This window comes from Corvus kubaryi, unplaced genomic scaffold (genome assembly GCF_017639235.1).
Source record: "Corvus kubaryi isolate FWS band 111438036 unplaced genomic scaffold, C.kubaryi_AGA036_p1.0 138, whole genome shotgun sequence".
NCBI classification, from domain to species: Eukaryota; Metazoa; Chordata; class Aves; order Passeriformes; family Corvidae; genus Corvus; species Corvus kubaryi.
Window position 1 is genome coordinate 17,162,793 of NW_024580672.1, and position 14,368 is coordinate 17,177,160.

The 14,368-nt window shown below is 43.1% G+C and overlaps 1 protein-coding gene across 1 annotated transcript in view; it reads right to left on the reverse strand.

Moving 5' to 3' along the window:
- Positions 1-14,074: 14,074 nt before the first annotated feature.
- Positions 14,075-14,368, reverse strand: part of VAX1 (ventral anterior homeobox 1) — a 5,529-nt gene continuing 5,235 nt past the window's right edge. Inside the window, exon 4 of the mRNA XM_042018510.1 lies at positions 14,075-14,090. Within this exon, the coding sequence (XP_041874444.1) occupies positions 14,075-14,090 (16 nt within the window). The remainder of the gene's footprint in view (positions 14,091-14,368) is intronic.

The window sequence follows — 14,368 nt, forward strand, 5'->3', positions numbered from 1 at the left end:
GCACAGCCCCCCACTCCAAGTCTTCGTGTGGCCCCCAAGAGCTGCTTTTTGTAGGCTGCTGGTGCCCTCACCATCTTGTGCAGAACTTGTTTATTTGTATTTCAGTGGCACTTAGAGCTTCCCGAGGAGTGAGGTCCATTGTGTTATGTGCTGGGCACACAGCTGAATTGGAGCGAGCACGGCTTTCTCTGTGAGTGCTCTAGAGAGAGAATAGATCATTAAGGTCACTTGTTTTCCTTACAGAGGCCAAGGCAGGATTGATTCCTACATTATATTCTATCCGTGTATGTATTTTTCCTTCCCAGTTTCAAACAGCCAAGGTGCCATGATATTACTCACTTCCCTTAGGAGAGTCTTCTGCAACCCAGACATCTTGTTCAGACAAAGTTATGCCCGAATTTTTTAAGCCCACGTTTTTTTTAGAATTTCATTCTATTATTTCCAGATGGGGAATGTTCATGCAGAGAAGGACACTTGTCACAGAGGGAAAGGGGAAGGAAACCGTGGCCCCTGCCAGGGCAAAGAAAGGATTGGAGGAGGCAGCCTGAGTCAGTCATAAGAAGAGTCCTACTAGCTCTTTCTACCTCCACCCACTTCCAGACACTCCTGGCCATGTTTGAGACAGCACTATTGAATCCATTCAGCGCTACAGCATTGTATCTATTCAGAGAAATGCACTTCAACAGGCCAGCCACCCTTAAAACCAGCCCCATTGTTTCTCCTAAAAGCCTCATTGAAATCTGCATATATAACTGGCTGCTGTTTTGTGAGTTAGCCATACTTGTGCATTACTGATTTGAAAATGAATGCTTCTTGGAGGGTTATTTTCCTTGAAATACCTCTTCTCGAAAAAATGTTCCTCCTTCCTTCAACAATATCATTGTGGAAATTCCACCCTTCAGAAAGATGATCAATATTGCTTTGTGAACCGGGATCTGGTAGGAATTGGTGTTGGCAAGGGCATCAGAGCAGTGGTTTAACAAATCTGTGTCTCTGTTTACCAAGGAGCAGTGTTACCTGCCTTGCCCACCAGAGAGAGACACAACCACTCACACACACCTCAAAGTGCTCCTCTTGTATGTTGTCAATGAAGCAGTAAAAGCAGCTGGACTAGGAGGAGCTTCTTCTCAGGGACAAGGAGGAATTATTATACAGACTGCATTTTTTGCAGTAGCAGATTTGTTTGAAGTCTTAACAACACAAGCACAGACTGGGAGCACTGGCAGATCCAGCAAGCAGACCCAGTGACACCTGTTCCTCCAGGTGATGGTGCGAAGCAGGGCAGGGTGAGAAGCATGATAGATCTGTGAAGCGTCATTCATGTCTGGGTTCATGAATTCTAGTTTGTTTCATTAATCACACCTAGAAACCCCCCCAAACTATAAAAATGCATTGTCAGATGTTCTAAATGAAACCCACCAAATACATCTGATGTCTAAATATCCAAAGTGGTGTTCCAGCCTTCATCCCTTTTGTGAGCCCCATATTGGTTGTCAGCAGCTTAGCAGCTTGCTCGGAGCTTTGTTGAGGTAGGTGCCTCTTTCAAGATACAGCTGTAATTGCCTGCCCACCGATGCACCCACCACCCAGCAATCATAGAATCACAGACTGGTTTGGGTTGGAAGGGCTCTTGAATGGCCATCGAGTCCAACCCCACTGCAATAAGCAGGAACACTTTCCATTAGACCAGGTTGCTCAAAGCCTCATTGAACCTGGCCTTGAATGTTTCCAGGGACAGAGCATCCACCATCTCCACGGGCAACCCATGCCACTCTTTGACAACCTTCATTGTAAAAAATTTATTCAGTATACTTAAAATAATTACCCCTTCCTGTATCTCTACCAGCACCATGAAAAATTCTGTCCCCACCTCTCTTTTAACCCCCTCTGAGATCAGGTGCACCTGCAACCCCACTTTGTTTGGCTCCTGGCTGGATGAGGTTTTTTCTGCAGTTGCTTGTGTGCAGCACTGAGGTGCATGCTAAGACTGGCTTCCAGGTGCATTAAGAAAGACACATTTAGCCCTGGGTGAGGGGGAAAAAAGTCTCCATCTCCACTTTGAAATGAGGGGTTAAACAAACCTGTGGCAAATCTGACTGCCTCACAGAGTGTGGTAATGGAGTTGGTGCCATGTGGATGGCAGAAAGTGTACATGATATTGGCCAGTTGTTTGATACTGCCACTCTAAAGGCCCCAAGAATTAGACCAATTTCACACTAGAAGAGGTGCTTGTTTCTCACATTTTCTTTCACAGTTGGAGTCCTGGTCATTTGTTGATCTTCTGTCCTCATAAAATCTTTCCAGTTCATTTAAAAGTTGGCTCTCTTGTGCATTTCTTAAATTCTTTCTGAAGCTCAAGGTTTGAAATGCTTCCTTACTTCTGAGACTCTAAGGGCAAAACTGTAAAGTGAGCACCCTGACCCCAAAGTCCCTATGCTGCCAAATACAGTCAGCAAGAATTTGTGGTAAATGGGGCTGTGGGATCACACTCCAGTATTAAGTACTGGCTAAATGGTGTCTTGTACTTGAAGGCTCCAAAATCCTTTTGCTTTCTCTCCAGCCTTCTCCAATGCATCTCAGTGATACAGCATAGAAATTCTCCACTGAGAGATTTTCAAACTTCTCTTTTTAAAATTTTACTCTCCCCATAAAAAACAGCTGGTCATATAAGGCTGGTAAGTTATTTCCATCCAGTTAAGGACATCTCTTCTTTCCCTATAATTTTAGAAAACACTACTGTTGACTCTTTTCAACAAGCTTATTTGCAAAATAACCCATGAAAACGTGGTGCTGCCTGTGCTATTCCCTCTTTCCCTCTCTCAAAGGACGTTACATACATGAAGCTGAATATTTCTTACGCAGCAACATAGACCAAATAGCATTATATTAATTATAATAATGAAATCATACACAGTTGTAGCTATGGAAAGAGCTGAATTCAAGTCCTGCACTGTTTTGTGGTGCAAAACTCACCAGTTCTAGGAATTTACTGCAGGAGTTTACCAGGAGATTAACTGTTGAGTTAATCAAGACTGAAAATGTTGCCTACTAGCATTGTTGCAAGATGTATTTTTGGTTGGTCTCCCATCCCAGGCTACCAAGAGTTAATAGACTCAACCCCTACACACTTGGGTAATCCCCACAATACTACCAACCACCAAAGCACACCTTGAAAGCACAGAAGTCCCTTGTCCTGTTATTCTGATGCAGACATGTTTATTTTACATAAGTTGAATTGGTTTTTCTTCTTTTTCTGGTACTTGTGATCTCTTGATTTTTACACATCAAGAACTTGCAATGAAATACATAATAGTTCTTTATGAAAACGTAAAAAAATCCCTGATCTGGATGTTTACATTAGTCTCTTCTTTTAAATCTTATGTGATAAAGTTCAGAGTAACAAGACAAAAATATTCAGATTTAAACTGAAATTTGGTTCCTGGATTTGCTCTGCTGTTGGGATACTCACTGCTTTAGCCAGCACAGATATTGCAAAACCTTCTTTGCCACTGAATTTTTTTCTGTGTTATCTGCATATCCACACCAATTAGCTATGGAGTGCAGGCAGTTTAGAGGATTGTTTTAGCAGAAGCATACATGTTTTTACATACAGCCAGGTATTAAACTTCTTGGAATCTCTCAAACAGGTGAACTCTGGAATTTTTTTTCATTAAATAGTCCCACAGATATTAGTAGGAGTATTTTACAGTGCTAATGTACCCACATGCATCTAGAAAGGGGTGTATCTGCCCTCTAAACTGTGAAAACAAATTATCAGGTAGAAAATTATCATTTATCTTGAGTTTAATATAAACTAGCATTACTGTTCTTTAAAGGGTTTAAACAGGTGGCTTTAGACCTTTCACTGTTTACTATATTCTTAAGGATTGAAAAGGTATTTATTATTGTTATTCATATAAAAGAAGTTCTTATTGACTGGTCTAATTATGCAAATGCGTAGCAGGGGAGAATTTCTACCTGCAAATCTTACAGCATAAACTAAATGAGAGTGGGAGCAGAGCAGAAAGGGAAAGCAAATGAACAAAGCGGTAGAAATGGAACTCTCTGATGACCAACCAAAGTCTGCACATTCTGGCCCCACTGAATTTGTTGTAAAGTTGTACTTTCTCATAGAAGTTTCCCAGACATGAAACCATAGTTCTGGAAAAAGCATTTAATGCTTTCAAATAAGGACCCTGATCACCTACAGATCTTAGAAATATCTTTTAAGTGATGTCAAGGAAATGATCTTGCTCCAGTTAACTGTGACAAGGCAAAATTGTGTTTAACGTACATTTGGATTATAGAGGCTAGGAAACATGGTGTGCTGGTTTTGACTATGGTAGACTAAATTTTCTTCATAGTAGTTGCTTTGGAACTGTGTTTTGGATGTGTGATGAAAACAGTGTTTGTAATTCAGGGATGTTTTTGTTACTGCTGAGTGGTGCTTGCACAGAGTCAAGGACTTTTCTGCTCCTCACCCCACCAGTGAGTTGGCAGGGGGACAGCTGGGAAGGCTGACCCCAGCTGTCCACAGGGATATTTCCTACCGTGTGGCATCATGCTCAGCATACAAAGCTGCAGGAAGAAGATCACTCTGTGGTTAGAGTTGTAGGGCTGAAGCGAGCAGGCAAACCTGCCGGGTGAAGATGTGCGCTGTGGTACCAAAAGGGAGTTGCAGCAACCAAATCTTTCAGTTGGAACAATTTTGCCTTTCCTGAATTCTCTTTCCTGATTAAAGGAATTCATGACATGACACCTCATCCCTGACCTCTCATTTTGGCTTTATCAGGATCTGCCTTGCAATCCCAGATGCATTCTGTGAGACGTTCAGATCTTTTCAATCAAACTCCTTCCTATGCCAGTGTCGGGGCCGGAAAGACTCCAGAACTGCTCTGCAAGGGCGGGGAGCGGCTCCCTGCGGGTGCAGCAGCCCGTTCCCGGAGCCCCGCGGCGGGTTCTCCATCCCCAGCCCGCGGAGCCCCGCGGTGCGGCCGCCGCTGTCCGCGGTGCTGAGCGGCCCCGGGACCCGCCGCCCGCGGGGGAAGCCCCAGCTCGCAGCCCTGCCTGAAGAGAAGGCTCTGCCTTCATCAGGCGCCTTGTGGAGACAAGGTGAGGTCCCACATCACCCTACCTGGCACGACTGGGCGTGCATCGGGAGCAGGTTGCTCTCTGAACGTGAGCAGTTACACGTAAAGGTATCCCTAGGAATCATATTGATGTTGCTATTAATCCATTTTTGTAGCATCGCTGGCACTTAGGGCACTCTTGCAGAAAGAGACCATTTGACTGAAATTGTTATGCCTTGAGACCTTTTTAGCTGAGCTGGTGCTCTGGAGTGTTGCATTGTATTTTTCCACTTTGATTCATGGTCTGATGGTCCAACAAGTACGTGCAGAAGTTTACCTAGAACATTAGAAAAATTGTCTTAGCTGTGGATAAAAAGACAGAGATAAAGCTCAAGCCTTGTGTTTCATACTGATTGTATCCAGATGCGTGCAAGTTTGGCTCATGAAGAAGTTTTGAGACAGTAACACCATCCCATCACAGGAACAGTTCTCACTGGCCCACAGAGCCCACAGAAAGTAAATACATGCTCAAACGTCCTATTTGCAGGGAGAGGTTTCTATAGACATATTCTGAGCAGCTGGATTTAAAGATCCTACATCAGAGTGAAAATATTTCTTTTTTACTTGGTTTCTTTTTTATCATTCTGTTTCATAGTAAATACCATATTCATTGATTTTTCATCTTTCACCCATTTATCCAATCTGCTCAAATAGCTTTCACATATTTGTTCTCAGCATTGAACATACTTCTAAGGAACTTGAGATGTGCCATATAAAAGTTTCTACTACCTGATTAGATGACCATTTCTTCTTTTATACATAAAATTTAGCCCTTGCTTGTGTGCATACAGTACAAGGCATTTCCCTGAGGAGCTTTGCCACTAAGTCAGATTGCCACAGTTCTACTTAGAAACGTCAGGAGCTCAAATTTGTAATGAAATACAGACTAACAGATGAACTGGAAATGCAGCTTACAAGTCTGGTGCTTTCCCTTTGCAACAGACCAATTCCATGTTTAAAGGTTTAAATCAGTTCCTCTGGATTTTCCCCCCACTTAGCTCTTCTGATAAAAAAGAAAATTTATTCTGAGCACAAATGGCCTATACTAAGACTGAAGGCAGTCACTTTATGGTGTTCATCTTCTCACAAAACACCGTTTAAACTCTACATGACAAAGGATCTAATTTCATCAGCTAAAGGCAGTAGGACACTTGGCAAGTGGGTGAGAAGCAAACTCACTAAGTTTCTTACGATCCCAGTCTTAACAAAGGGCAACTGATTCATGCATCTCATGTTTTTTTTCCCTATGACCACATTCAAATTACACCAGTGGAAGGAAGTATTAAATATGCATGCAAACGTGGTTAAGTATGTGTATGTATCAATTAACTTGGTAAATAATAATAATGACAGTAAAAATATCTAACAAAACACAGTGCACTAAGAAATAATAAGCATAATCCCTTTCATTAAAAATGTTTCACTCCATGGGGCCAGTAATCCAAGACTGTTTCCATAAGACTCTGTTGTTTTAACAGCTGTGACATGGTATAAAGTTTCCTATTTGGAGCCTGAACACAATTAAAGTCCTCCTCAACACCTGATGTAATGGGCTCTTATTTGCTAATTCATCTCAGTGATCAGCTGATCTTGAGGATGTTCACAATGCTGTGTCCAAAGAAATATAGAGATTATCTTGGAGCGTGCACTCAGGCTGCCTTGGATTGCCTATTTATCCCTCCTTAGCTCTTTATGGCAACAGCCACTTTATTCTCCTGTCTGCTTCTAATTTCCATTTAGGATTTGGTTCATGAAATTGTTTAGAGGCCTCAAGGAGATTATGACAATCTAGTGGTAGACACACTTTAGAGGTTTAAATTAGAGACCAGGGAAGAAAATAGAGAAGGAAGAAAGATCAGGGCTGACAAGAGGTAATAACTGCAAACATTGAATTGGAGTCAACTGTGGTGGCTGTTAAATTTTTGAACACAATTTTGCCTCAGCTTCATTTAAGTACAAGTATATACTCTCACCTCCTTCTGGATAGGTTTAGATGAGCATGAGCATTCCTATTTCAGAGGCAGAGCAGATAGAAACTCACTGACCAATGACCAGCACTGCTCTTAGAATCTGACATAAATTCTGGCAAAAATGAGAATTTGTCCTCTTAATTTCAGACTAGGGGCTAAGCCATGAGGACATCCTTCCATGCTTCTGTGCACACACCAGGTTGTCCTTCATTTGCTTCTCTCTCTAACAGCATTTTTGTCTCCAGGTGTGACCTCAGTAACCTTTTTTTTCTCTTTTGTGTCCTGGCTGTCTTTCTTCCCAATATCCAGTCTGAATCCTTGGAGTCACAGCTCCTGACTTGCCAACTTGATACTTTGCCAGCATGAGTTTCTTTCTACTTGTCCACCAAATAAGAGAAACAAAATTGTGGGAGGGAATTTAGAAGAACAAGAACTCCACAAGATTTCCCTTGCAAATTTTTTGCGGGATTGATCCCTGTGCAGCTAGACTAATAGAAAATCTTCTCATATGTAAAGGATACCAACCTTAGGAAAAATTCAAATTCATGTTAGCATTCATTTTCTTTTATTTTTGGGACAAAATTGGAAAACCTGTTTCCCTTTGGTTTTCCATCACTCTCACAGACTTTTTTTATCCACCTTCAGTGATGTACTTCTGGATTGTTGTGGTGGTGCATCCACTCCCCCTTCCTCATCCTTGGGCCTGCTCTGTGATCTCAGAAGCTCCTGACAAGCCTTGATGGAACCAGGTGAAGTGTCCATTAACCGAACCAGTCCAGCCATAAGGCACCCTGGTTGTACCAGGAGCTCTTGCATGGTAGAGGTGGAAAGTACCAGAAACATCAGCTTCCCAAACAAAGTGAGAAACAAAGGATGAGCAATTCTCCTTTGAAACCTTGGTAAACCACTTACCTGAATTGTGGCCTGGGTGGAGTGGCACCATTGTGAATTGCAGCCTGGATGGAATGGTACCGTTGTCACAGCACTCTGGGAAACTACAAAAAAAAGCCCAGTAGTTATTGACTTGGATTATGGTCAGGAGGGAAACTTACTGATGGCCAAAGTTAATCACGTTGTGACCCTATAAACAGTGGTTCTAAGGGACACCCTTTGAGTTCTCCTGGACTGCAGCAGCTGCACCAGCACCTCCCTCTGGCTGGGGCACCTCTCAGAGCTCGCAAGTCCTCAAGGGTGTGATACTCAAAGAGCTGCCTCTGACAGTGAGGCTGAGGCTGATTCCTCCCTCCTCCCCCACCACATCTCTACATTCCTCAAAGTGAAACCCTTGCCTGTCAGGAAATGCAAAGGGATTTGGTGTGAGTATTTCACTGAACCTGAGGGGAATTTTTGGTAGGTACCTTCACACCCATAGAAATAGGTGTACACATCATTTTACCTGTGTGCCTGTGAATTGATTATGGTATGAATGTTACTATCTCAAATCTGTGGTTAAGTTATTGTTATAATTGTAGTAAGCCCTACTGAATCACTTTGTAAATGTTAAAGAATTCAATTATTAAGTGCTGCTAAACTCTTTTGCACCCTTATCTTTGCATCCATATCCTTTACACCTTTACCTGCTTTTGCTTTCCCAGGTTCCACATAAGACATTTCAAATTGCTTCTAATTTGATCTTCCTTTTTATGCTTTAACCTGTGTAGTAAATAGTAGAATGAACCTTGCCATCAAACTCTGTCAAGTTGCATTTCCTCAAATTCATATTAAACCCTGCCTTTGCCCATACCTTGGATGTGTTTCTTTAAGCATCCAAACCACTCATTTGTGGCAGCTGCAAGAAGAGGTTTCTACCACGTAGATGTAGTGACAAATTCTGTTCTGTGACAAATTTTGTGGAAACGCCTTGTGTGGATTGAGCTGTTTTATTTACCCTCTCCTACATCTGGTTCCTTGGTTTTCTTCTTCAGCTGAAACATAAAAACCCTATTTCATTTGCTCAGGCTGTGGCATCTCATCAGATTAGGCCTGTGATCCAGTTTCCTCATGTTGGCAATGACACCAAGTGCCAAGTAAAGGTTTGTGTTCTGGGCAAATCCTTACTGGTGTGACGTTTTCATTCTTGCTCACAGCAGGGAGATCAAACAGAAGAATGGGCTGCAGATAGTTGAAGAGAAAAAAGCTCTGGGAATTTATTACTTTACTTTTTTCACAGGGAGAACAAGAAAAAATAAGGCAGCACCTCTTGGCAAACAGTTCTATTAAGTACAGTCTGCAAGAACTGTGTATGAAAATAAGCTTAAATTATTTTGATTGTTCATGTAGAAAGGAGACAAAGAAAAGGTAACATGGTAAAGGAATTAAAAAGGACGTGGTTGCAGAAGGTGGGAACATCTGTTTTGCTACTTCTAATGACAGAACTTGGGACTATTCATGTTAACAAAAAGTAGAAAATTTTTATACAAAATATAATAAATTTTGTTCTGTGTGTGATTGGCTGTGGAACTCACACCACTAGAAGAGTGTAAGACAGCATTCAAACTAGAATCAGTCACACAGAGATGAAGAATAGGATAAACACAAACAACTACATAGAGAAAGATAATAAATAAATACTGTGCTCAAGTTGCTCAGCAATTACTAGAAGCAGAAATATGGGGAGTAAACTGCTTGTTAGAGACTTCTCACACCTGAATCAGAAATGTTTCATATGAGCCCCTGCCAGCCAGCACTTTGGCCACAGATGTGGTCTGGGGTCACAGTTTATATTGTGACTGTTGCATAGAGAGCATCACATCAATTGATTTCACGTTAGCTTCCCTGGTAATTTTGTTAAACACTTGCTGGTGACTGTGACTTGATTCTGTTCAAGAGTTATTCTTTGGAAGTGTTTTTCTTTCCTTAAAAGAAATTAAATACTCTGAAGTCAATCAGGGACCTCATGGGTTTTTTTACATGTCACAAGGTCGTGTATCTTAGGCTGATGACAGGATTGCAAATGGAGACAAAGTGGTCAGAGGCTGCACTAGTCCCTGGCATGAGGGACATGGAGGAGCAGCAAATAAAGCAGGGTCTGTGTTAAGTGGGTGGGCAAATGCTTTTGAAAAAATCCTCTAAATAGACTGATTCCACTTTTCCCTGTGTGTACCTGGCTAACATTGAGTTGTATTTTCCCTGGGTGTTCTGGAGCTGATCCTGGGAGTTTTGCCTTCCTGAGAGCCACAGGAAGAGAGATACTGTCCATGTACCTGTGAAAATATTCCTGGAGTTCAGGTGAACAAATTTAAATAACCCATGCTGCACTCTATCTTTTCAAATCCTTGCTCACCCCAAGCCCTACGTGTAGCTGCTGCTAAGGGAAAGTTTGGGAAAGTCCACCTGCCACAGAAATCCTTATGTGATTTCCTTTAAAATTTCATGCCAGATATAGATTTATACTTGGTTTATTTGCTTTCCTGCTAAATATGCCTGCCCCTCACACTCACACATGCTCCCTCTGCATAAGCCAAATATTTCTGTTTGAGCTCTAATGCCCCAGTGATGGGCACAAATAAAAATACAGCACAAAATGCAGCAAAACCTTTCAGCAGCAAATAGCTTCAGGAAGGTGGTTTGTGTTCATTGCTCCAGTAGGATGAAACTCAGCATTTCAGTGAAAACAAGCAAGCAGTGTCTCTGGGCAGCACACAGCTTCAGAATAGCTTTGGTGTAGCTGGAAAAAAAACCAAAACCAAACCAACCAAACCAAAACCAAACCAGTTTTTATGTTCAGACATCACTATGTATGTAGGTGAGTGTTTGAATGATTCTTAACTTGTCCTATGCAATGACACAGGTGCTATTCTCTCCTTTTTTACAGAAATGCAGATGAACATATTTTAGTCTGTTTTGCAGAAAGCAGGGTGTTTTGGGTCTCGGGTAACCCATGCTTTTGAGATGCTGAAAATTTCAAAGGAAACAAGAAACTGCCTCCCTCCCTGTGGTGCTCCAAGGTTTTGGCCTGAGTCACAAGCAGAGACTGAAACAAGAGTGTGATAGCCCTGCATGGTACTGGAGAGCCTCTGGCTTTTGCTCTGACCCCAGCCCAGAAACAGCCTCCAACACAGGTGTGGGACAGGTGGAATTTGAAGGAGACAACAAATTAAAAAAAAGAAAATTTCCTGAAGTATTTATTTTACTTGAATTCTTAGATAAGACTACTTCACACTTCATAGCACATCCCCTTTTTTCCTTTTAAATATTCAGAAATAATTAATAATAATAGTAATAAGAATAAAAATGTCTAGTAATAAGAATAAAAATGTCTAGCTCTTTGCATGTATACTGAGGGCCACAAAGTTGTAAAATAAGGACTTCTGCTATTGTGTCAGCAATTTAGCCTGATGCTGGCTTAAACTGCCTTTCAAGAGGTGCAAAGAGCTTACACTGACCACAGCTCCAGCCCTGAGACAGCAGATCAGGCCAGCGACCAGGGAAAACAGGCTCATGGCACCTGTGTGAGGGGACAGGAATGCTCCTGCAATCTCTGGTTAAATAAAGTAGCAGGGAAATCCTCTTTTTAGATGAGTGCACCTGAGACAGCTCTGGCAGAACACATTTGTGCTGCTGTTCCCATGGCTCACGATGCAGCAGCAAATCTGGGCACTGAAATGGCCCCATCTCAACTGCAGGAAAGTCCTGTGGGACAGGACAAATTCATCACAGAGCTCAGCCCCATGCTGGGCAGGGGAGCCCAGGGAGGGTTTGAGTGGTGATAATTCCCTCCTTGGCAAAGACAGCCCAGGCCAGGGCTCCCCTCTTTGTCCGGGGCTGTGGGTGATGCTGTGCAGTCCAGGCAGGCAAGGCAGAAACCGAAAACTATCCTCTCCCTCCGGGTCTCCCTGGCAGATCTGTTTTGTCACATTCAGCTCTTTTCTTTTTAACAACGCTTTTCCCTCCCCTCCCCTTGAAATTTTCCAGTCCTGGCCAGCAGTTTCAATGTCACCTCTTCAAATGTCACCTGTGATCCCCTCCTTCACCCCGGTTGCCCTTCCCCAGATCATTTCTACACAATTTATAGAAAAACCAACCAAATCAGAATCTCCACGGCATCCTTCCCTCCTAATCTGGAGGAGTGCATCTGCCCTGGCTGGGACAGGCTCATGGCAGAGCCCAGTGGAGGCCACACCAGGGACCCGTGGCCAAGTCGAAGGCGTGGGGAGAGCAGGTGCCACAGTGCCGCAGGTGGCTTGGCCTGGGGAGCCAGGGCATTGAGGGGGCTCCTGGAAACCAGGGGTTCTGCCCTGCACTGGCTGCCCAGCAGAGACCCTCAGGGCTGGGCTGCCAATCAGAATGAAAGCAAGAGCTGTTTAGAAAACACTGATAAATACCCGTATTTGTGCACACAAGCTGTGCATCTGTACTTAGATATGCCTGTATATCTATATGTTGTCACACACACACGTGTGTGCATCCACAAATGCCTGCCAGGCCTGGCACCTGCCACAGCCAGGAGAGGTTCGGAGGTGAGCAGTGCCCTGCACGGGGTGGCAGAGACCTGGGTGGCACCTGGCAGGCTGGGCACCTCCAGGGCACTGGTACCACCACGGACACGGACACAGACACAGGAGGAGATCAGGCCCACAGGCCCAGGGAGAGCTACAAGGGCTGGGTTGGAGCTGAGCACGGGACTGGGAATGCCCCGAACTGCCCCAGGAGGGAAATCACCCTGTACGAAGTGGACCTCACAGCCCCCCGCTCAAAATGAAAAATTAAATTTAATAAAAAAAGAAAAAATCTGGAAGGTTACGTAGAGATAGGGTTTTGTTGCTTTTTTTTTTTTTCTTTTGCAGTGCACGTATTAAATGAAGGCAATTTGGGTGCTACAAATATAAGACGAAAATACACCTAATTCCGTCATCATATAGATATAATATATTTCACTCTCACCACATAAATACAAAACATCCAAATATCCAAAACATTCAGAACAAAAGTTAGTAGCAAGGGCTCAGCGCTCGATTCATTCATTATTTTTTCGACTAGTTGCCTAGAAACTTCAGACGTAAATAATTTACAATAAAATTACTATTTTCTTTCCATCCAGCTCGTTCTGTCCAGTTCTGGTCTATAGTTAATTCTATATTCTACAGCAACCATTCCACTTTTTTGTAATTTTTTTTTCTTTTTTGGTTACAGTTTGGTGGCACGTATTTATACAGTTTGTAAACGCCATGTGTTAAAGTTCAAAGAAAGAAAAGAAACTTAAAATCAAAGTAAATAATTTTTTTTCCCCCAAAGAACTACCTAAGTACAGCATCCCTTTTGTGGCAAATTCAAGTACCGAAATTGAACAGAAAATATTCGATCCAGAATACTAGAAGGTGAAATACATATGTTTGTGGAGAAAATAGCAGTAAGAATTATGAAAAAAAAAAGGAGATTGTTACATAGATGTGTTTTAAAGTACAAAAATAACAATAAAAGATACGCTTTTTATATTTTACGTTCATTTTAAATGAAGTGTGAGCGATATACGAGAGGGTTATTTTAGGAGGAAGGAAGGCTACAGGGTTTTTTTGTGTTTAGATAAACATTGAAATTATTTGGAAAAATCAAATAGAGCAATAAAAATTAAAATTACGATCGCAACAGATCTAGATACAAATAGATTGGCGAGTTCCATCATTTATCTGCAGACTTGTTTTTGCAGATAAGCTCCGCGGGACTGGCCCGTGGGAATTCAAATTAAAAAAAAAAAGGAAAAAAGTGAAAAAAAAAGGGGGGGTGGCGTTGTGTTATCTCGAAGGAAGAGACAATTTTATTCAAAATTTCTGCAGCCACTGGTTTCTGTCTCCCCTATTCGTGACTGTATGTTCAGTCCGTTTCGGCCCTTCTCACACTCACGATTTACCGTGAAAAAGAAAAGTTGCTGGAGGATTTCCTGACTGGTGTTAAGGGCTCGGTCGGTAACCGGGGGCTGTAGTGCAGCGAGTGTGGGGGTAAACGGGGGCCACAGGTGGGGCCCCAAAACCTTTGTGCTTAGAAATCACTCAGTCTGGGAGACACAAAAAAACCACGCCAAAACGGGCATCACCTGGCAGCTCCATCCTCCTCTCTCCGAAATCCCGCTCCCTCGCTCAGCATTGGCTAAAGCCGATCGAAGGGAGCCCGGCCGACCCTCGCCCCGACCGCTGTCCCTCTGCGTCCCTTCCCAAACGAACGAACAGCGCGACCCCCCCCCCCCGCCCCCACGGACAGACGGACCGCGGGGCACGGGGAGCGCCCCGGGAGGCGCCCGCAGCCCCTCGCCGCTCCCCGGCCGCCGCCTCGCCT